This window comes from Leucoraja erinacea, chromosome 6 (genome assembly GCF_028641065.1).
Source record: "Leucoraja erinacea ecotype New England chromosome 6, Leri_hhj_1, whole genome shotgun sequence".
Lineage (NCBI taxonomy): Eukaryota > Metazoa > Chordata > Chondrichthyes > Rajiformes > Rajidae > Leucoraja > Leucoraja erinaceus.
Window position 1 is genome coordinate 11,792,865 of NC_073382.1, and position 22,913 is coordinate 11,815,777.

The window sequence follows — 22,913 nt, forward strand, 5'->3', positions numbered from 1 at the left end:
GTATACCATCTATTGAAAAGACAGACAGGTGGACAGAGGGGCTGGAGTAGCTCTGTTGGTAAGGAATGAAATTCAGTCCCTTGCAAGGGGTGACATAGAATCAGGAGATGTAGAGTCAGTATGGATAGAACTGAGGAATTGTAAGGGTAAAAATAACCTAATGGGAGTTATCTACATGCCCCCCCCAAACAGTAGCCTGGATATAGGGTGCAAGATGAATCAAGTTAAAATTGGCATGTAGCAAAGGTAATGTAGCAAAGGTGGTTATGGGAGATTTCAACACGTGGGTAGACTGGGAAAATCAGGTTGGTACTGAACCCCAAGAAAGGGAGTCTGTGGAGTGCCTTCGAGATGGATTCTTAGAGCAGCTTGTACTGGAGCCTACCAGGGAGAAGGCAATTCTGGATTTAGTGTTGTGTGATGAACCGGATTTGATAAGGGAACTCAAGGTAAAGGAGCCATTAGAAGGTATTGACCATAATATGACAAGTTTTAATCTACAATTTGAGAGGGAGAAGGGAAAATCGGAAGTGTCAATATTATAGTTGAGCAAAGGGGACTGTGGAGGCATGAGGGAAGAGCTGGCCAAAGTTGACTGGAAAGAGATCCAAGCAGGGATGACAGTGGAACAACGATGGCGGGTATTTCTGGGAATAATACAGAAGGTGCAGGATCAGTTCATTCCAAAGAGGAAGAAAGATTCTAAGGGTAGTAAGGGGCGACCTTGGCGGACATGGGGAGTCAAGGACAGTATAAAAGTAAAAAAGGTATAACATAGCAAAGATGAACAGGAAGACAGAGGATTGGAAAACTTTTAGAGAGCAACAGAAGACAACTAAAAAAGCAATATGGGGAGAAAATATGAGGTACAAAGGTAAGCTACGCAAGAATATAAAGAAGGGTAGTAAAAGCTTCTTTAGGTATGTGAAGAGGAAACAATTAGTTAAGACAAATATGGGGCTCTTGAAGACAGAAACAGGTGAATTTATTATGGGGAACAAGGAAATGGCAGAGAAGTTGAAGTTGAACAAGTACTTTGGATCTCTCTTCACTAAGGAAGACACAAACAATCTCCCAGATGTACTCGTGGCCAGAGGACCCAGGGTGACGGAGGAACTGAAGGAAATTCTCATTAGGCAGGATAGACTGTTGGGTAGACTGATGGGACTGAAAGCTGATAAATCCCCAGGGCCTGATGGTCTGCATCCCAGGGAACATAAGGAAGTGGCTCTAGAAATCGTGGACGCAGTGGTGATAATTTTCCAATGTTCTATAGATTCTGGATCAGTTCCTGTGGATTGGGGGGTAGCTAATATTATCCCACTTTTTAAGAAAGGAGGGAGAGAGAAAACATGGAATTATAGACCAGTTAGCCTGACATTGGTGGTGGGGAAGATGCTGAAGGCAATTATAAAAGATGTAATAGCAGCACATTTGGATAGCAGTAACAGGATGGGTCCGGGTCAGCATGGATTTACGAAGGGGAAATCATGCTGACTAATCTTCTGGGATTTTTTGAGGATGTAACTAGGAAAATGGATAAAGGAGAGCCAGTGGATGTAGTGTACCTGTTCTTTCAGAAAGCCTTTGATAAGGTCCCACATGGGAGATTAGTGGGCAAAATTAGAACACAGGGTATTGGGGGTAGGGTACCCACAAGGATAGAAAATTGGTTGGCAGACAGGAAACAACGAGTAGGGATTAACGGGTCCCTATGAGAATGGCAGGCAGTGACTAGTGGGATACCGCAAGGCTTGGTGCTGGAACCGCAGCTATTTATAATATACATTAATGATTTAGATGAAGGGATTAAAAGTAATATTAGCAAATTTGCAGATGACAAAGCTGGGTGACAGTGTGAACTGTGAGGAGGATGCTATGAGGATGCAGGGTGCCTTGGACAGGTTGGGTGAGTGGGCAGATGCATGGTAGATGCAGTTTTATGTGGATAATTGTGAGGTTATCCACTCTGCTGGCAAGAACAGGAAGGCAGATTATCTGAATGGTGTCAAGTTACGAAAAGGGGAATTACAATGAGATCTGGGTGCCCTTGTACACCAGTCACTGGAAGTAAGCATGCAAGTACAGCAGGCAGTGAAGAAAGCTAATGACATGTTGGCCTTCATAACAAGAGTTGAGTGTAGGAGCAGAGGTCCTTCTGCAGTTTTACAGGACCCTGGTGAGACCACACCTGGAGTATTGTGTGCCGTTTTGGTCTCCAAATTTGAGGAGGTTAATTCCCGGGATGGCTGGACTGTCATATGTTGAAAGAATGGAGCGATTGAGCTTGTATAAACTGGAATTTAGAAGGATAGGGAATCTTATTGAAACATAAGATTATTACGGGATTGGACACGCTGGAGGCAGGAAACATGTTCCCGACATTGGGAGAGTGCAGATCCAGGAGCCACAGTTTTAAGAATAAGGGTAAGCCATTTAGAACGGAGATGAGTAAAAGCTTTTTCACCAAGAGAGTTGTGAATCTGTGGAATTCTCTGCCTCAGAAGGCGGTGGAGGCCGATTCTCTGGATGCTTTCAAGAGAGGGCTAGATAGGGCTCTTAAAGATAAGGGGTGTGGGGAGAAGGCAGGAACGGGGTACTGATTGTGAATGATCAGCCATGATCACAGTGAATGCCGGTGCTGCCTCTAAGGACCGAATGGCCTACTCCTGCACCTATTATCTATTGAAACACCATGACAGACACATGGGTTCAATAATTTATTGAATTAGCTCAAAACCAATTCTGTGGTCATATTTGCTTTTTTGCTGTAATAAATTTTTTGATGTAATAAATTCGAACTTAACTTTCATTTGTGACTTAAATTTATTAGAAGCACTGAACGTGTGGTTTAGGAAGATCTCATTAATCCCGTTAGTTTCTAGCCTCATCAGCACGCAGCAGATGGTCTCACAGACCACTCTTCCCAAGTCACTGCTTATCTAGTTATTATTGCTGTCGAAAAATGGATTCTATTGATTTCAAAACGAAAGTATCCGAATCATTTAATCATTGAACAGCATAGATTCGTTGTTGTATTTTCAGAGGAAAATAAGAACGGAACAAAGATGAACAAAATGCATGAACTCACCAGTAATTTCAAAGGCATTCTTGTTCTCATCACTGTCCTCTAACTTGGTTACGGTTAATCCTGTTAATGGCAATTTCCCCTAATAACCAAGTAAAGTTGAGTTGATATTATACCTCTCAAATGCACAGCAGCATTGTCTCAACCAGTTCCTATAATTTACACATCCAGCTCATCATTAATACAATTTTTAATCGTATCTACAGCTGTAATGGACAGCGATAATGTGTCATAAGCACATTGATATCAACAACTTGTTTTTAGACAACTTATTTAAAAGTGTGCTAGGATATTTCACAGACATTATAAGAGAGAAATTCAGGATTCAATTAAAGTGCATCACCTTGTTGACTTGTTACAAATAGTTATGGTCCACTTTATTAACCTCAGGTCAGCGGTAACAGGTTGTTTGCAGCAAACGGCAGAGTGCCATATATGCATGTTATCCTGTTGGAGCAATGTCGGAAATGATTCCCAAAGGGATCTCTGCCTGGGTCTCATTAGTTTGTCATTTTTATACATGTCAACTATCAAATCTTGCCTACGATGGAGTGAGAGAGATTACAAGCCCAATCCAAAATGACAGAAGTGTGAATAATCAAATAGCAGAGTCCATTGCATAAGAAAATGGTGAAACATTGTAATTTGGGAGGGCAACCATTCGAGAAGAACAGAAGCATCTTTAAAGTCGAAATAGTGATGACAAATAACACGAAACATGTGATGTGCTCCTAGTTAAATAACAAATAATGTTCACAAAACGTGGAAATTGGTCTTTCAAATAAAACGGTCCGTGGTAGTTTGCTCCCCTGACCAGATTGTATCTTGCACTTACAGCTTATCCCCTAATCTTTTCCCTTGCATTAAAAGCAACTTTCTGTGGCAGTGCTCTGGGTGAAGTCGTTATATTCAATTAATAACATCGCAAATCGTAAATATCAATGGCTTCAGGCACACTTATTTAAAGACACAAAGTGCTGGAGTAATTCAGTTGATCAGGCAGCACCTCTGGAGAACATGGAAAGAGGATGTTTTGCGTAAAGACCCTTCTTTAGATCAACCCCCCTCCCGCCTTTCTTTCCCCCACACCCACGCTCTCCCTGTGCCTACCTGGACTTTCCCCCTCCCACCTACATTCCTTCTACTAGCTTCACAATTCACAACCCCAATCCTTTTGTCTCACACTTTCTATCATTTCATATCTGGTCTTTGTTAAACCATCTACCTATTAAAAACCCCTTTGCACATGTATACAAACTTAAAGCACACGGCATTGGGGGTTCAGTACTGATGTGGATAGAGAACTGGCTGGCAAACAGGAAACAAAGAGTAGGAGTAAACGGGTCCTTTTCACAATGGCAGGCAGTGACTAGTGGGATACCGCAAGGCGCAGTGCTGGGACCCCAGCCATTTACAATATATATTAATGATCTGGATGAGGGAATTGAAGGCAATATCTCCAAGTTTGCGGATGATACTAAGCTGGGGGGCAGTGTTAGCTGTGAGGAGGATGCTAGGAGACTGCAAGGTGACTTGGATAGGCTGGGTGAGTGGGCAAATGTTTGGCAGATGCAGTATAATGTGGATAAATGTGAGGTTATCCATTTTGGTGGCAAAAACAGGAAAGCAGACTATTATCTAAATGGTGGCCGATTGGGAAAGGGGGAGATGCAGCGAGACCTGGGTGTCATGGTACACCAGTCATTGAAGGTAGGCATGCAGGTGCAGCAGGCAGTAAAGAAAGCGAATGGTATGTTGGCTTTCATAGCAAAAGGATTTGAGTATAGGAGCAGGGAGGTTCTACTGCAGTTGTACAGGGTCTTGGTGAGACCACACCTGGAGTATTGCGTACAGTTTTGGTCTCCAAATCTGAGGAAGGACATTATTGCCATAGAGGGAGTGCAAAGAAGGTTCACCAGAAGGTTCACCAGACTGATTGAGAGGGGATCTTATAGAAACTTACAAAATTCTTAAGGGGTTGGACAGGCTAGATGCAGGAAGATTGTTCCCGATGTTGGGGAAGTCCAGGACAAGGGGTCACAGCTTAAGGATAAGGGGGGAATCCTTTAAAACCGAGATGAGGAGAACTTTTTTCACACAGAGAGTGGTGAATCTCTGGAACTCTCTGCCACAGGGGGTAGTTGAGGCCAGTTCATTGGCTATATTTAAGAGGGAGTTAGATGTGGCCCTTGTGGCTAAGGGGATCAGAGGGTATGGAGAGAAGGCAGGTACGGGATACCGAGTTGGATGATCAGCCAGGATCATATTGAATGGCGGTGCAGGCTCGAAGGGCCGAATGGCCTACTCCTGCACCTAATTTCTATGTTTCCATGTTTCTATCCATGTACTACTTGCCAAGTTTTGTCCTGTCCCTCCTCTCTTCCTGCTTTCTTCTCTTACCGCCCACCCAAACACAATCAGTTCAAAGGGTCCCAACACAAAATTCCACCAAGTATGTTCTCCAGAGATGCTGCATGACCATTGAGTAACTTCAACATCTTGTGTCTTCTTTTGCAGACCAATATATGCAGTGTCTTGTTTCGACACCTAATTAAAGCATCAGCATAAAACTCTCTTGCCAAGTACCAGGCATTTCATCTCTTTAGAACAGCATTCCAAATGGTACTGTGCAACATCCTGACAAGTTAATACTTAACAGGAGGTACTTTCACCAAACCAGGAGGATATGACATACAGCAGGTTGCAACGGAACAAGTTTGTGATGTTAATCTAGGATCACTTCCACTACTGCAGGGGAAGATGACTTTGTACCCAAGTCTTGCATATCACTGTTTTTGCAAACAGTCCAAAACATGATTCCCTCACCTGATAAATGAAACCACTCATCCTGGGACTGGCAGAAAGCATGAGAAGGACGTGTGGAAACAGGAGAAAATATCTCTCACACTTCTCCTGAAAAGAATACACATAGAAGCAATTAATTGAAACAGTTTCTTCTGCAGCCATAAAGTAGAATGGTATGGTTGATGAAGTGAAATTGGGCAAGAATTTCTGCACAGGAACTTTTGACCCAGTGGGAATTGTGGAAATACGTTTGTTCCCAGAGTTTCCAGCCAGGTAAACCCAAACCACTTAAACCCAGCTGAAAATTTCAGCCGTGCATTGCAACTTCATAAAGTTGCACACAGTGACTCAGACTGTGACTGCAGTGAGAAACTTAAATCCCTCTCTTCTAACTCCCACCGACTCGGAGCTCTGGAACCCAGCGTAGAATTCCCATCAGGAAAGTGGAAGGGAAGAGTGGGAAATTTCATCCTGCCGTTGGCAGGAATTTGACAGACCCCTCCAAACTGTGGCATTGAGGGTCAGCAGCAAACACTATTTACAAATTAATATTCAAATAATCTCTGGTTGTACTTTGTTCCAGGAAACACTGATCATTTTATGATCAGTTCAGCAGTGATATGATGTGACATAATTAATTCCGAAATTAAATGTTCAATGAAACAAAACGCAGCTTCCACTCCAGTCCAAACCCCCACCCTCAGCACAGGAGCAGTCGACTAAGCTATTCTCCTCTCTGTCGGGGACCCCAGCCAGATCCGGGTGTCGGTGGAGGGGGTGGGATCAGAGGCCCAAGATGTTGAAGGATGAAGAACTCCTCGCTAAGAGGGACTGGAGTTCCACCTCACTGTGGGTGCCCTGCTCACGTGTGACTGGAATGGTAAATTACCTCATTGCCACTCTGCACCATGAGCTGGGACATGTAGATGACGTTGCCAAGGGATCGAATATCTTCACCCTCCCAGCCATGGACTGTTTCCGTCAGGATCTGTAGTTCCAACTCCTTTCTCTTCCGGATTTCTTGACACTGCGACTAATACAATAAAGAATTAAACTTTACCACTGAATGCCCAAATTACCAGAGTCCGACAGAAGTGAAACTGAAATAATTGAGGAGGTTTTACAAGCCAATCATCCTCTCTTCTCCCCTCTCCCATCTGGCAGAAGATTCCAACACTTGAAAGCACTCATCACCAGATTCAGGAACAGCTTCCTACTCCCGATTATCAGGCTACTGAACGGTCCTCCCATAGCCTAGGGTGTAGTCCCAACCTAATCTACTGTGATCATTGCATTTTTTCTTTGTAACATTCACACTATAATGTTTTAAAATAAGATTCTGCACTCTGGCATTTTTCTCTTTGCCGACCTTTTGTACTAGTGCTCACATGTAGCATGATTTGACTGGAGAACATGTAAACAAAGCGCTTCACTGTACCTCGGTACCAATGACAATAAATAAACCAATCCCAATAACAAATACCTCCAAAAACTCCCTCCTGGTCAGAACATGCTGACAGCGAACTCCTCTCCGCAACCACGACAGAAGTGGTGACCTGAACGCCATCCATGCCAAACCACCTTGAGTGACTCTACCTTCACCCTCTCCCACTTGCCCGTCCCCCTAAAGACTTTGAGTGCCGCTACTCAACTTTATTTAGTTTAGTTTATTTTAATTTATGACCACATGTATCAAGGACAGTAAATGATCAGCTAGTTTCCCGCAGTCTACCCTGCACTGGAGTGTTAAATGCGAGAATGCACTGTGGAAAAACAGTGAGCAATCCAGGAATCCAGGACTGAGCACTGCACGCTTGGTCAAACACGTTTACATAAAATTATTTAATAAAACAGAAGAGAAGCAAATTGCTGGGTCCCACAATTATGTTAAACAAAGTAATCAGTTCAAGTCTATAACTCCTAAAAGTCCAATCCCGAAAAGAACACCATTTTAATCATTTATATTCACTGCACAAGGACACACAACCGATGAGCAGCAGCAACTTATACTTGCACCTTACCGAAAGGCTTTTGAATGCAGTCATGGATCTCTGGATGTCAGGCCAGTCTGGGTGGGAATCCTATGACAAAGGATAAATGAACACAAATTTCTACATTTGGTGCTGAGGAAACCTTTAGGAAATTAGATAACCAAGATGGAAGCAAGGTAAAGCTTAGATAACCAAGACAGAAGAATAAATACTAACAACGGACTTTAGTAAGGCATTTGACAAGGTCTAATATGGAGGGCTGGTCCGAAAGGCTAAGGCACGTGGGACTCAAGATGAGCTGGCTAATTGGATCTGACATTTGCTGGGTGACCTGCGGCAGAGGGCAGTTGTGGAAGGTTGCTTTTCGGATTGTTAGTCTGTGATCAATGGTGAACTGCGGGCATCAATGTTGGGACCCTTGTGGTTTGTGATGTGATGACTTGGAAACAAATGAAGGTGGTGTGATGAGATGACAAAGGAGGTAGTGGATCAGATTCGATCACTACTTTAAGAGATTCAGTCAAACATTTAGGCAGGGTATAGAAGGATATAGACCCAATGCTGACAAATGGAATTAGTGCAGCTCAGATAAAAGATCAGCATGGACATGTTGGCCCCAAGGGCTTGTTTCTCTGCTGCACAGCTATTATGTGACAAATAGGCAAAAAATGTTTGCAACTCCCTTCATTGCATTGCATCTCCTCTGCGCTGTAGATGCCTGACCTATCAAATACCCACAGAGTCCACATTTGTGCATCCATATAATGAACCCAAATGATAAAGTTCAAAACTGCCCCGAATAGTTTATGTTTGCAGAGCTATCCACCATTAGCAATTAGGAATCTTTTACCTCCATGTGACGCTCCAGTTCCTTCAGCAGAGTTGGATATTTGTCCAGTCTCATGAACGGTTTGCTGAGGCTGGTGGTAAGCATGAGGATCCCAGGACTAGATGCGCCTTTCATTTCCACAAATTCCCCCAACTCCTCACTGCAGACAACAAAATAACTCAGAAAATGACTTGTCTTCTGACCCCAACCAACAGTGCAAGTTCTCTGTCTGGGCTCAAATCGAGATCTAGGGGGGGTTTTCATGGAGGGACTCAAATACAAAGGCGTAAAGCACATGTCTTCCTTCACGTATCCTGCCCCAGCACCCAGCCCCCTTCATATACATGGTCACATATCCCATCCCATCCTTCAGCCCAGCCGACATACACATTCTTTCACACACCCTCCCCATCACCTCAAACCTAATTATATGGACATCCCCATCACCCATTTGTTTATGAACATTTACCTTCACACACCTCATCCCATAACACACTTTTCATTCAGACACATTATCGCATGTACTACACCCATCAACATCCTGTTTCTAGACATGGTTACATATGCCTCATGTTCAGATAAGACTTAGAGCTGACAGCTGACACTAGGAAGTTCTGCTCTTTTAAAGCTTTGATTGCCTTAATTCCTGTGCCCATGGGGCTAAATCACATACCTGTACTCTGTGAGGATGTTCACCGCCCATGGATGGTTGGCACAATATGCAAGGTACAGACTTTTCATCTGTGACATTAGGTTGGCAAAGCAGCCCCCGACTTTCTGTTGTGACTCGGGTAACCTGCGCACACACAAGCCAACAGAGGACAAGGTAAATGGAAATCAATAAACGGCAGATGTTGGAAATCTAAAACAAACTCAAACAGCAATGTGTAAAAAACTCAGCAGGTCAGGCAGCATCTGTGGAAAGTGAAGCAGAGTTAATGCTTCAAGCTGAACACATTTCATCAAAACCATTTCAACCTGAAACATTAACCTTAGCCACAGAGGCTGCCTGAGTGCTTCCAGCACTTTTTGTTAACGTTAGCCATAAGATAAGCTTAGAGTTATTTTTATCATTGTGTAATAATAAATGTTCAGTTTAGAGATACAGCGTGGAAACAGGCCCCTTGGCCCACCGAGCCCACACCAACCATCGATCAACCATACACTAGTTCTATGATACCCTTCTTTCGCATCCTACACACTTGGGGCAAGTTTTACAATTCACCTACAAACCTGCCCGTCTTTGGAATGCGAAAGGAAACCGGCGCACCCAGAGAAAACCCACGCGGTCATAGGGAGAACTTACAAACAGCGTACAGACAGCACCTGTAGTCTGGGTTGAACCCAGGCCTCTGGTGCTGAGGCAGCAACTCTAATACTGCGCCACCCCAATCCTTCACTTGATTCCCTCACTGGATGCAGTCAAGTGCACCATCCGCTGCCTTGGAAAGGTGGTGAGAAGCCGTCTTTCGAACAGAAACCCTTGTGTTGAAGGTAGCTGCACAGTTCCACTGGCCCAGCAGTCCCATGTGTTCCAGGGCAACCGGAGGCAGCACTGGAAAGTGGCCGAGAGCAGGAAGTCAGTGACCCACTTGGGGGTGGGGAATGACATCACTCCCAAAGCATTGCTTGTAGAGCTTTTCAGGATGTCCTGATGTTGTGAAAAGTGCTGCAAAATGCATCCGAAATTCCAGTTTCATCACACAAGCTTCACTGAGAGAAAGAAAGTCCCTTCACTTGGTACAGACCAAAACTGCTCCGTGTCAGCTGGAATGTGATGCTCAAGTGCCATCAGAGACAAAGTAACAGTAGCCAAGGTCCTCTGTGGCCTCCATTTTCCAACAAAAGATAAGGAATGGGAACCGAGCAATAGAAAGATCGCAGCTCCCTGTTGGCAGACCAGATAATCAACGGTGCTCAATCTGCATTTGATTAGTGATGCGCCAGCTGGAAATCAAGACGTCCAAAAACTTAAAGATTTGCCAAAACTTACTCATCCCCTTCTCAATTACTCACCTGGTGCAATCTTCTAAACACTGAACAAGAGTCTGTTGGAATGAGCAAATATCCTCCAGATTTCCTATCAAGGACGCCACTTCAACAGCACTTAACCTAAAAATGTAACACACAGGGTTAGTTCGGCATTTCAGACACAAGCGCGTACCCATTTACAAATTAAGTCAATTTTCAGGATTTGGCATATTGCCTTCGGTCAGTTTGGAATGAGTAACAGGTTTATGAGGCCACTTCCATATTTCTGCCATACAGCAGACCACCATGGAGTCATAGAGTGATAGTGTGGAACCAGCCCACACCGATCAACATGTCCCATCTACACTAGTCCCACCTGCCTGCGTTTCACACATATCACTCTAAACCTATTCTATCCATGTACCTGTCTAAATGTTTCTTAAACATTGCGATAATACCTGCCACGACCACCTCCTCTGGCAGCTCGTCCATTACACCCACCACTCTTTGTGAAAACATTTTACCCTTCAGGTTCCTATTCAATCTTTCCCCGCTCACTTTAAAACTATCTTTCATCCGATTCCCCATTCCAAGCAAGAGACTGTGCGTTTTTCAGCTGGGAGCAGGGAGGGGAGAAGGGAGGGGTGGAGGTGGGGGTAACATCAACTGTGTAGTTTCTTCTCCTTTAAGGAATTTTTATTCCAATCAAACAGCATCTCTGACTGCTGAAGGCCTCTCCTCTACTTAAGTCTCCCCTATAAACACAGTGCTGGTCTCTCCCACCTTATACTTGAGCTCTTCCAAACTTCTGCTTGTGCCTGCACACTCAAACTGGCACATAGACCCTTCAACATCAGCCGTGTATATTCCGACTTACACTCACTTACAAAACAATTAAAAATTCTCATTATCCACAAATTTCTCAAATGGCCTCACCCTTCCTACCTTTAATCTGCATTAGCCCTCCAAGATTAAAACATCCCACCAACACCCAATGGCCGAATGGCCTCCTCCTGCACCTATTTTCTATGTTTCTATGCTTCTAATCCTAAGAGCTCTATCTAACTCTCTTTTGAATGCATCCACTGAATCGGCCTCCACTGCCTTCTGAGCCAGAGAATTCCACAAATTCACAACTCTATGTGAAAAAGTTTTTCCTCATCTCAGTTCTAAATGGCCTACCCCTTATTCTTAAACCGTGCCGCTGGCCCCGGACTCCCCCAACATCGGGAACATGTTTCCTGCATATATTAGAATAAGAATTAGATCCTTTATTTGTCATTCAGACCTTACGGTCTGAACGAAATGTCGTTACCTTAGCGTGTCCATTCCCCTAATAATTTTATATGTTTCTATAAGATTCCCTCTCATCCTTCTAATTCCTTCTAAAGAGCTCAGAGAAGACAGGTTAAGGGGACATCTTATAGAAGTAAATAAAAATGATGAGAGGCACAGCTAGGGGAGACGGTCTGAACCTTTTTTCCAGGATAGAAATAACCAACACTGCAGGGCATAACTTCCAGATGGGAGGGACAGATTTTAATGGTGATGTGTGGCAAGTTTTTTTTATTACACAGAAGATGGTGAGTGCCTGGGATGGCAGATATGATAGCGGCATTTAAGAGACTTGTGGGTAGGCGCAAGGATATGCAGAGGGTGGAGAGATAATAATTATGTGCAGGTGGATAGGAGTTGGTCTTGGCATCATGCTCGGCACATTGAGGGCCGAAGGGCCTGGTTCTATCTTCCATGAGGTGGGAAAGGAAACCTATCCCAAAAATGAAGAGCTAGCAAAAGAAATATGGCCATACTTCCTCTTAAAACAGTCTCATAAACTCGTCTCACTTGTCACTGGCTTGTAGAGGTCGCAGGAACGTGGACAAAAGCATTGTTAGTTCCTCCGCATAGTCACACTCCGTGTCCAGAATGTTCTGCAGCACCTGCCGAACAAAGAACAATTGATGGAGCGATGCACATAACCTGTCACCATGGAAGCTGCAGTGGGAATGAATTTAAACCGTCACAGTTTGAGATACACCCACAGCCATGGTCCCAAGCTAATTTAACAAGAACCTTGACACACCAGCTTCTTCGAATGAGAAAAATATCACAGGGACATCCTCCAATCCTCACCCACTCTCCCAACTCAAAATGCAAAAATATAATTTTGTACCATGGCCACCACAGGACGTCCTAGTACATTTCGTCAATAATAAAGTACCTGTTAAGAAGTGCGAAACAAGAGGCATAGCATGTGCTCCCAGGATAGAACTGATCAGATTTAGCAACAGGGAAAATCCAATATGATAGAATTACAGTGGAATCTTCCACTTCCAGAAATATAGCAAGCAGAACATCGATTTCACCTCTCGTCCACAATGCGGCATCTTAAGGTGCAGCCCTCAGCAGTTTCCCTCCAATAGTGAGACACTCCCTTAACATCACCTCTAGAATAGCGTGGTGCTCCCAAGCTACTGCCCTTCTGATAGTGCAACAAAACATGCACCATCTCCCTCACAGTCTCCCCCCCCAGCACAACTCCTCCAACACTGCAATGCATTACTGCCCCTCTGAGTGCAGTGCTCATCCAAAACCACTTCCCTGGCTGGGTGTTGCTCCGTCAAACTGACACTGGATCACGAGCCTGCACAAGATATTGATTAAATGTTTAATTCAACCACAAGTGGATGTTATTACCTGCATCAAAGAGACAGAGTTCAAATTACAGCACTGAAATACAGCACCATCAACCACAGGCCTCCTCCCATCTTTTCTCTCTGGTGCGTTCATCCAACTATCTTTAGAAATACACCGTGGAAATAGGCCCTTTGACCCACTGAGTCTGCGTCGACCAGCAATCACCCCTTACACTAGCACTATAATGCACACTATCATTGCACTACGGGCAATTTATAATTTGCAGAAGCCAATTAACGTTCAAACCGACGCCGACGCGTCTTGAGCACCCAGAGAAAACCCACAAGGTCACAAGGAGAACATACAAAGTCCATACAGACAGCACCCATAGTCAGGATCAAACCCGAAACTCTTGCGCTGTAGGCAGCAACTCTACCTCTGTGCCATTGTGCTGCCCCTTTAAATGTTGCAATACTGTTCACTTCAGCCATTCCCTGCTGGGGTGATCTCCACATTTTTCAGTTATCGCTGCTTCTCCTGCATACTCTCCTGGAGTTAATTCAAATTATTTTCAATTACAGCTTCTACCTTCTGTCGATGAAACCTTTTAATTTTGAAGAGCTCTCCCTGATCACCTCTCAACCGTCTCTTTCCTAAGCTCCTTGTTCGAAAAGAAAAGTAGGCTCATTCAGGCTTTATTATCAATTGCAACTGGGGAGATAGGTTTGCAAAAAGGCAAACAATCCGGACTTGGGTCTCAGATGAAGCATCGCAATATTTGACACAAAGGTATGCAGCACTATTGCAGAGGATAAGAAGGAACTGCAGATATAAACACAGCTTTAGTCTCCGTAGATGAAATCAGAGAAGATGCATTTTGGGATAAAATATACATTTAGCAAAACATTACATAGGCAAAAAGACGGGTTTCACAGACAAGACTGCTTGATAAAAATCCACGCATGGAATACCAGACGCAGGGCTTCATGAATGATGCCACTGAATATAAAGCAAATGCAAAAAGCTTTACTCAAAATTGGACAGGCTGGACATGGAATAGGTGCTGAGGCATCAATTCTGGGAACCATCAATTTCTGGACAGAATAAATTAAACTGGCCTTCTCTATCGCAACAAGGTTAAGATGAGCTCCAGTAGAAGAACAATGAGCTGTGTCCCTTTTTAGTGCTTATAAAATCCAATGGGATACAAATCAATTTCCTGTTGCACATTTCCCAATCGAGCCATTACTTTTCCCTGTGGAGTGGTAACCCAGCTGAGGACTGGCTATAATCAGTGACAGCGAATGATTCATCAGCCAGCACTGAGGAGCATTGTACAGAGGAGACTGCTCTCCCAACTCTCACCTTCACCAGTCTCTCTTACGCACAGTTCCTATTGCGATATCACACTGTTTTACAATAGTCAATGAACAAACTGGGAGTCATATCAAAACGGCTAGAAACCAAAAGGCAGAGGTCTATCGAGGCCACCATCTACCACCCTGATCGCTGCAGGTTATGATGTTAAAGGAGCAGTGGGTAGTCCAACTGATCAATCTCAATTAACAAGTCTCCAAAAGGCTGAAACAAGCTGAAGAAGCCTCCTGTGGTGAAACGTTTCAGAAACCAAATGTCTAAACTTTGCTCTTGCTCCCAAACTGCTAAACTCCATCCAAGGTACACAAAATTGCTGGAGAAACTCAGCGGGTGCAGCAGCATCTATGGAGTGAAGGAAATAGGCGGCGTTTCGGGCCGAAACCCTTCTTCAGACTGATGGGGGGTGGGGGGGGGGAGAAGGAAGGAAAAAGGGAGGAGGAGGAGCCCGAGGGCGGGGGGATGGGAGGAGACAGCTTGAGGGTTAAGGAAGGGGAGGAGACAGCAAGGGCTAGCAAAATTGGGAGAATTCAACGTTCATGCCATCAGGACGCAAGCTGCCCAGGCGGAATATGAGGTGCTGTTCCTCCAATTTCCGGTGTTGCTCACTCTGGCAATGGAGGAGACCCAGGACAGAGAGGTCCGATTGGGAATGGGAGGGGGAGTTGAAGTGCTGAGCCACCGGGAGTTCAGGTAGGTTATTGCGGACTGAGCGGAGGTGTTCGGCGAAACGATCGCCCAACCTCCGCTTAGTCTCCCCAATGTAAATCAGCTGACATCTAGAGCAGCGGATGCAGTAGATGAGGTTGGAGGAGATACAGGTGAACCTTTGTCGCACCTGGAACGACTGCTTGGGACCTTGAATGGAGTCGAGGGGGGAGGTGAAGGGACAGGTGTTGCATTTCTTGCGGTTGCAACGGAAAGTGCCCGGGGAGGGGGTGGTACGGGAGGGAAGGGAAGAATTGACAACGGATTTGCGGAGGGAGCGGTCTTTGCATAGGGGAGATGGGAAGATGTGGCGAGTGGTGGGGTCACGTTGGAGGTGGCGGAAATGGCGGAGGATTATGTGTTGTATTTGCCGGCTGGATGGGTTGAAAGGTGAGGACCAGGGGGACTCTGCCCTTGTTGCGAGTGCGGGGATGGGGAGAGAGAGCAGTGTTGCGGGGTATGGATGAGACCCTGGTGCGAGCCTCATCTATGGTGGCGGAGGGGAATCCCTGTTCCCTGAAGAACGAGGACATTTCCGATGCCCTGGTATGGAATGTCTCATCCTGGGAACAGATGCGGCGTAGGCGGAGGAATTGGGAGTAGGGGGTGGAGTCTTTACAGGGGGCAGGGTGCACCCGCTGAGTTTCTCCAGCAATTTTGTGTACCTTTGATCTTCCAGCATCTGCAGTTCCTTCTTGAACAAACTCCATCCAATGTGCCTCCAGTTGTTTAGACTGCCCTAAATCAGGACATGATTTTTTCAGTTTGAACCAGAAAGAAAAAATGCCCTGATAGCTTGATATTAACAAAGACTAATTGTTTCACAAAAAAAAGATGCAGCAGCAACCATGCATTGTTTACATTTGACGAGGCACAGACTAGTGCTAAATGTGCATGGCACTGGGCAGCATGTGCATGCTGGGCTGAACAACCTTTCAGTGCCGGAAACAAAGTGCTGGAGGAAATCAAGTAGCTCAAGGCAGAATCTGCGGAAGGAAATGAACGGACGATATTTCGGGTCGGGACCATTCTTAGAAGCATAGAAACATAGAAAATAGGTGCAGGAGGAGACCATTCAGCCCTACAAGCCAGCACCGCCATTCATTGTGATCGTAGCTGATCGTCCCCAATCAATTAGCTGTGCCTGCCTGCCTCCCCATATCCCTTGACTCCACTAGCCCCTAGAGCTCTATCTAACTCTCTCTTAAATCCATCCAGTGATTTGGCCTCCACTGCCCTCTGTGGCAGGGAATTCCATAAATTCACACCTCTCTGACCCCTCATCCTTCTAAACTCCAGTGAATACAAGCCTAGTGTTTTCAATCTTTCCTCATATGACAGCCCCGCCATCCCAGGGATCAATCTCGTGAACCTACGCTGCACTGCCTCAATCACAAGGATGTCCATCCTCAAATTAGGAGACCAAAACTGTACACAATACTCCAGATGTGGTCTTACCAGAGCCCTATACAACTGCAGAAAAACCTCTCTACTCCTATACTGAAATCCTCTTGTTATGAAGGCCAACATTTCATTAGCTTTCTTCACTGCCTACTGTATTTGCATGCCAACTTTTAGTGACTGGTGTACAAGGACACCCAGGTCTTGCTGTACCTCCCCCTTACCTAGCCTAACCCCATTGAGATAATAATCTGCCCCCTTGTTTTTGCCACCAAAGTGGATAACCTCACATTTATCTATATTATACTGCATCTGCCACACATCTGCCCACTCACTCAACCTGTCCAGGTCACCCTGCAACCTCCTAACATCCTCTTCACAGTTCACACTGCCACCCAGCTTTGTGTCATCCGCAAACTTGCTAGTGGTGCTCCTAATTCCCTCTTCCAAATCATTAATAAATATGGTAAACAGTTGCGGCCCCAACACCAAGCCTTGCGGCACTCCACTCGCCACTGCCTGCCATTCTGAAAAGGACCCCTTCACTCCTACTCTTTACTTCCGGTCTGCCAACCAATTTTCTATCCACGTCAACACCCTACCCCCAATACCATGTGCTCTAATTTTAGTCACCAGTCTCCCTTGCGGGACCTTACCAAAAGCTTTCTGAAAGTCTAGATACACTACAACCACTGGTTCCCTTTCATCCATTTTACTTGTCACATCCTCAAAAAATTCCAGAAGATTAGTCAAGCATGATTTTCCTTTCATAAATCCATGCTAACTTTTACTGCTATCCAAATGCCCCATTATTACCTCTTTACCAATTGACTCCAGCATCTTTCCCACCACTGAAGTCAGACTAACTGGTCTGTAATTCCCCGTTTTCTCTCTAACTCTTTTCTTGAAAAGTGGGATAACATTAGCTATCCTCAAATCCACAGGAACTGATCCTGAATCTATTGAACATTGGAAAATGATCACCAAATGCGTCCACTATTTCTAGAGCCACCTCCCTGAGGACCCTGGGCTGCAGACCATCAGGTCCAGGGGATTTATCATCCTTCAGTCCCATTAGCCTACCCAATACTATTTCTCACCTAATGAAAATTTATTTCAGTTCCTCTACCCCCTTAGATCCTCTATCCTGCAGTACATCTGGGAGATTGCTTGTGTCTTCCTTAGTGAAGACAGATCCGAAGTACCTATTCAACTTCTGCCATTTCCTTGTTGCCCATAATAATTTCACCCGTGTCTTGCCTTCAAGGGACCCACATTTGACTTTGCTACTCTTTTTCCCTTAACATATCTAAAGAAGCTTTTACTGTCCTTCTTTATATTCCTGGCCAGCTTCCCTTAGTACTTAATCTTTTTTAGAATTAGAATTAGAATTACCTTTATTTACCTTTTACGGTCTGCACGAAATTTCGTGCCTGCAGTCATACATACAATAATACAATAATAAACAACAATAAACACAAATTAACATGCACCACAGTGAGTCCTCCAAGCACCTCCTCACTGTGGTGGAGGCAAAAATCTTAGGGCTGCAGTCTCTTCCCTCCTCTTCTCCCTCTGCGCTGAGGCGATACCCCACCGGGAGATGGTACAACAGTCCCGCGGGCTCACCGAACCCCGCAAACGGGCTGGCTCAAACACCGTGGCCCGGGGTGGTCGAAGCTGCCGCCCTCCAGTCCAGACATGTTTCCTTCTGATGTCCTATGAAAGTTTCCCAATCCTCTGGCTTCCGGCTACTTTTTGCTGTGTTATACTGATAGAGTAGAGGAGAGAGTATTAGTAGAAATAGGCGAGGGAGAGAGGTGGGGAAAGAGCTGGCATGTGCTAAATTGATGAAGACAAGAAGGGGTTGAATGGTGCCAGTTGAGGGAGGGAGGGGTTAAGATGACAAAAGGGGGGAAATTATGGAATCTGTAGAGGAGGAAATATGGGGAGGGATGTGTAGAACCAGAGGGGGCATGGTGCTTTGGAGGTAACCGAGTGGAGGGGGGAAGAAAGGTGGGAGACCCAAATTGTGAAGGGTGGGAAATGAGCTTCTGGAAGTAGGAAAAGGAACTGGATGACCAGGGCAGGAGGAGTGAGGGAAAAATATGTGTGCAAGGGTGAGGAGATAGGGAACTGCTGGGTAGATGGAGACGAGAGGGTGATAGATATATATATACACATAGATATGAGAATTAACTATTCATGCCGTTGGGTTGTAAGGTACTCAAGTGGAACACGAGATGCTGTTCTTCAGTTTGCATGCTTCACTCTGGCAATGGAGGAACCTGAAGACTGAATGGTATGTGTGGGAATGGTAAAGGGAAGTGGCTCACAAGCAGGATCTCCCATCTGGCGGACTGAGTGCAACTGAACTGCAGTTGCCCAATTCAAGCGGGGTATCACAGGTGTAGAGGGGGTGGCATCGAGAGCCAAAAGTGCAGGGACCCCATTGCGCTAGCCTTCCGCTCAGCACCGCTGCTCCCAGTGCGGGACGCCCCCCCATCTCCACCTCAGCAACGTTCCTCCAACGCCCCCTCAACGCCTCCCATCGCACGATGTTCCCCGAGCGCCACCCTCCCACGGCGTGGCTCCCCCCTCAGCGCCACCCTCCTACAGTGCAGGACTCTCCCTCAGCGCCACCCTCCTACAGTGTGGGACTCCCCCGTCAGCACCACTCTCCCACAGTGTGGGTGGGGCTCCCCCAACAGCATCACTCCTCCCACAGAGCAGGGCTCGCCCCTCAGCACCACCCTCCCATAGCGCGAGGCTCCACCCTCGATGTCAGCCAGGAATTTTGTGCTGTTTCTGGAGACAGGTTTGAGCCTGGAACTGCCGTCTCGGAATGTTACAGCTGCAGTATATTTCCGATCAGCAACAGATGCGATTCGATTCCCTTTCCTTCTGACACATGGAGCAGCATCGGGGCCCGATGTGCTCACAATGTCCCAGAGTACGACATTACTACTGGCTGACGCAGGCACTGGGAATCCCTGTGCCCAGCTGCTTGGTGCAACCGGCTCAGTGGCCCAGCTGCTCTGTCTTGCCCATTGTTCTTGGGCTACACACGGCGTCAATTGTGAATAGTGGCTGTGCGCCCACTCCCGAGTGAGCTGAAAGGACAGTCTATAACAACCCATGAAAACCACCACTGTCGGCCAGATTTACTGCAGTAAGCTAGCCATGGAACAAGCACTCAAAAGCATGCATTCCCTCAGCAAGCAAGCCAAGTATAGTAAATCAACTGTCCTTTCATAATGTACAATTCCTCAGAACAGGCAGGGTTTCATTGAAAAATATCCCAGATCAATAGAATACTCTGACTTCTTCCAGTTTGTAATTAACTTTACTATTTAGCTTTCTCAGCTATCAACAGCAGACAGCCTGAATCCCAACTGGAGCCAGTTCCAAAGATCAAATTCAATCCCTCAATGCTGAGAATGGAATATCGATCCTCTCAGCCTCACGAAATTGGAAATGTACCAATAAACGTAAGGAATTCACTTCACACGAGATCACTTTCCAAGATGCTATTCATTGACTGCAGCTCAGCCTTCAATGCCATGATGCGGCACGGTGGCCTTGGAGGACACGATGGCACAGCGGTAGTTTAGTTTAGTGATGCAGTGCGGAAACAAGCCCTTCGGTCTTTACATGGTTTGCATGTTCTCCCCGTGATCGTGTGGGTTTTCTCCTGGTGTTCCAGTTTCCACCCGCGCTTCAAAGACGTACGGGTTTGTAGGTTAATAAGCTTTGGTAAAAATTGTAAATTGGCCCTAGTGTGTAGGATAGTGTTAGCGTACAGGGATCGCTATTTGGTGCGGACACTGTGGATAGAAGTGCCTGCTTCCCCGCTGCATCTCTAAACTAAATTAAACATTGGTCAAGATTGTGCGCTAATTTTCTGTGTACCCATGACTATGTACGTGGCCAACTGCAACACCTGCTCTATCTTTAAGGTCACCAATGATACAACCGTTCCCAGAGGACCAACAAAAATGATGAAAACGAAGTACAGGAAAGAAATCGGGACTTTAAGTCATTATTTTAAGTCACACATCAGCAAGATAAAAGACGGAACAAGGAACTGCAGATGCTGGATTATACCAAAGATGGACAAAAGTACTGGAGTAAGTCAGCGGGTCAGGCAGCATCTCTGGAGAAAAAGTATGGGTGACGTTTTGGGTCGGGATCCTTCTTCAGGCTGAGGAGTCCGATCACCCATCCTTTTTCTCCAGAGGTGCTGCCTGACGTGCTGAGTTACTCCAGCACTTTGTGTCTATCTTAAGCAAGATGAGAGAGTTTATTGCTGACTTAAGGAAGTGAGGGAGTGAACACAGCTGCAGTAGAGATGGTCCATAGGTTCAAGTTCCACATCACCAATAACCTAACCTGTGGTCCCTTCACACTTATGCGGTAATCGAGAATATATTGACACCCGAGAAGATTCGGCACAACCATGAGGTTTCTCTCGAACGTTTGTAGATGTGCTCTAGAAAATATTCTGATGGGATGTATCTCAGCCTGCTTTGGAAACTGCTCTGTTGTTGACCACCTGAATCTACAGAGAGTGGTGAACTCAGCCCAGTCCATCACAGGCTCTCACTTCCTTCTGTCCCAGTCCATCTTCATGGTGCATTGCATCAAGAATTGTGGAAGTATCGGTAAGGATGCCTGCCATCCTGTTCTTTTTTTTCTACTTTCTGGGAGAAGATAGAGGCTTGAAAGTACAGATGTCCAAACTTAAGAACAGCAACTGTTATCAGACTCCGGAACCAATCATTCTCTCGTCCAAAAGATGTTTTTAACTCTACCTCATTTGGTTATTCCATTATTATACTTTTTTTGCACTATGGATTGCACTACAATCTTGCACATTCTGCTGTTTTGTATTTATCATTGTAATTGTTGTATCTATCAATACCATGCACTGTTTACTCTGTGAGCTTCTTGTGCACAAGAAATTCCACTATGCTTTGGTGTACATAATAAACTCGGAATCTGAATATGAATCTACAGCTTGATGTTAATCTCTGTTTTACGACACTGCTCTGAAAAGTATTGGGAGGAGTTGTTATGCCCTCATGGGTAGAGTTATTACTACCTTAATGCTGCAAAATTGCAAATGCTTTGCTTGACGTCCTTGCAGAAGGAATTTAAGAATGTTTCTGAAGTATTTTTCTGCAGGAAGGGCAGAGTGACAATCCCAATCACCAAGGCCAGTTATGTAAAGCACGATTTAATTTAACACATTTGAAGTAACAAAATATTGATAGATATTAACGTAGAAATAGAAATTAGGTGCAGGAGTAGGCCATTCGGCCCTTCGAGCCTGCACCGCCATTCAATATGATCATGGCTGATCATCCAACTCAGTATCCCGTACCTGCCTTCTCTCCATACCTTCTGATCCCCTTAGCCACAAGGGCCACATCTAACTCCCTCTTAAATATAGCCAATGAACTGGCCTCGACTACCCTCTGTGGCAGAGAGTTCCAGAGATTCACCACTCTCTGTGTGAAAAAAGTTATTCTCATCTCGGTTTTAAAGGATTTCCCCCTTATCCTTAAGGTGTGACCCCTTGTCCTGGACTTCCTGGAATCATGCATGCAAAGATGAACAGGCAGTTTGCCAACAATAAGCGAGTTTGGTTATCCAAAAATCGCAAGCTAGCCGACCTGGGGCAAGCGAGTTGATCTGGGGCAAGCGAGCTGACCTGGGAACTGCAGCCATTCACGGGGCAAGCGAGCCGACCTGGGTGTCATAGCCAGACCTGCAAGCGAGCCGACCTGGGCGCAACAACCAGACCTGGGGCTCGCAGGCGACCTGGGAACTGCAGCTACAACCTGGGAATGCGAGGGATCTGGGAACTGCAGCAAGTCCCGGGGCACGCAGGCGATGTTGCCAACCCCTGGACTAAACCAAACCCTTGATCCTGTCCCGCCATCCATTTTTCAAAATTTAGCAACTTAAATTGGAGATGCGTCTTCGACACAGGTGCATCTTCATTGCCGGGAAATACGGTACTTTCAAATCCCAACCAGTTATTTCACTATACTGCTTTGTCAAATTTTACTTTGCCACTTCACCTAGCTCTATTCTTTATTGA

At 45.4% G+C, this 22,913-nt stretch overlaps 1 protein-coding gene across 2 annotated transcripts in view; it reads right to left on the reverse strand.

The window, feature by feature from the left end:
- The window catches only part of LOC129697892 (rho guanine nucleotide exchange factor 7-like), a 90,040-nt gene that overhangs the window by 35,254 nt on the left and 31,873 nt on the right, over positions 1–22,913 (reverse strand). For both annotated transcript variants that reach the window (XM_055636612.1, XM_055636611.1), the window contains exons 7-14: positions 12,530–12,624; positions 10,730–10,825; positions 9,387–9,509; positions 8,735–8,873; positions 7,915–7,974; positions 6,783–6,926; positions 5,915–6,001; positions 3,092–3,170 (exon numbers count right to left, since the gene is read on the reverse strand). In XM_055636612.1, the coding sequence (XP_055492587.1) occupies positions 3,092–3,170; positions 5,915–6,001; positions 6,783–6,926; positions 7,915–7,974; positions 8,735–8,873; positions 9,387–9,509; positions 10,730–10,825; positions 12,530–12,624 (823 nt within the window). The remainder of the gene's footprint in view (positions 1–3,091; positions 3,171–5,914; positions 6,002–6,782; positions 6,927–7,914; positions 7,975–8,734; positions 8,874–9,386; positions 9,510–10,729; positions 10,826–12,529; positions 12,625–22,913) is intronic.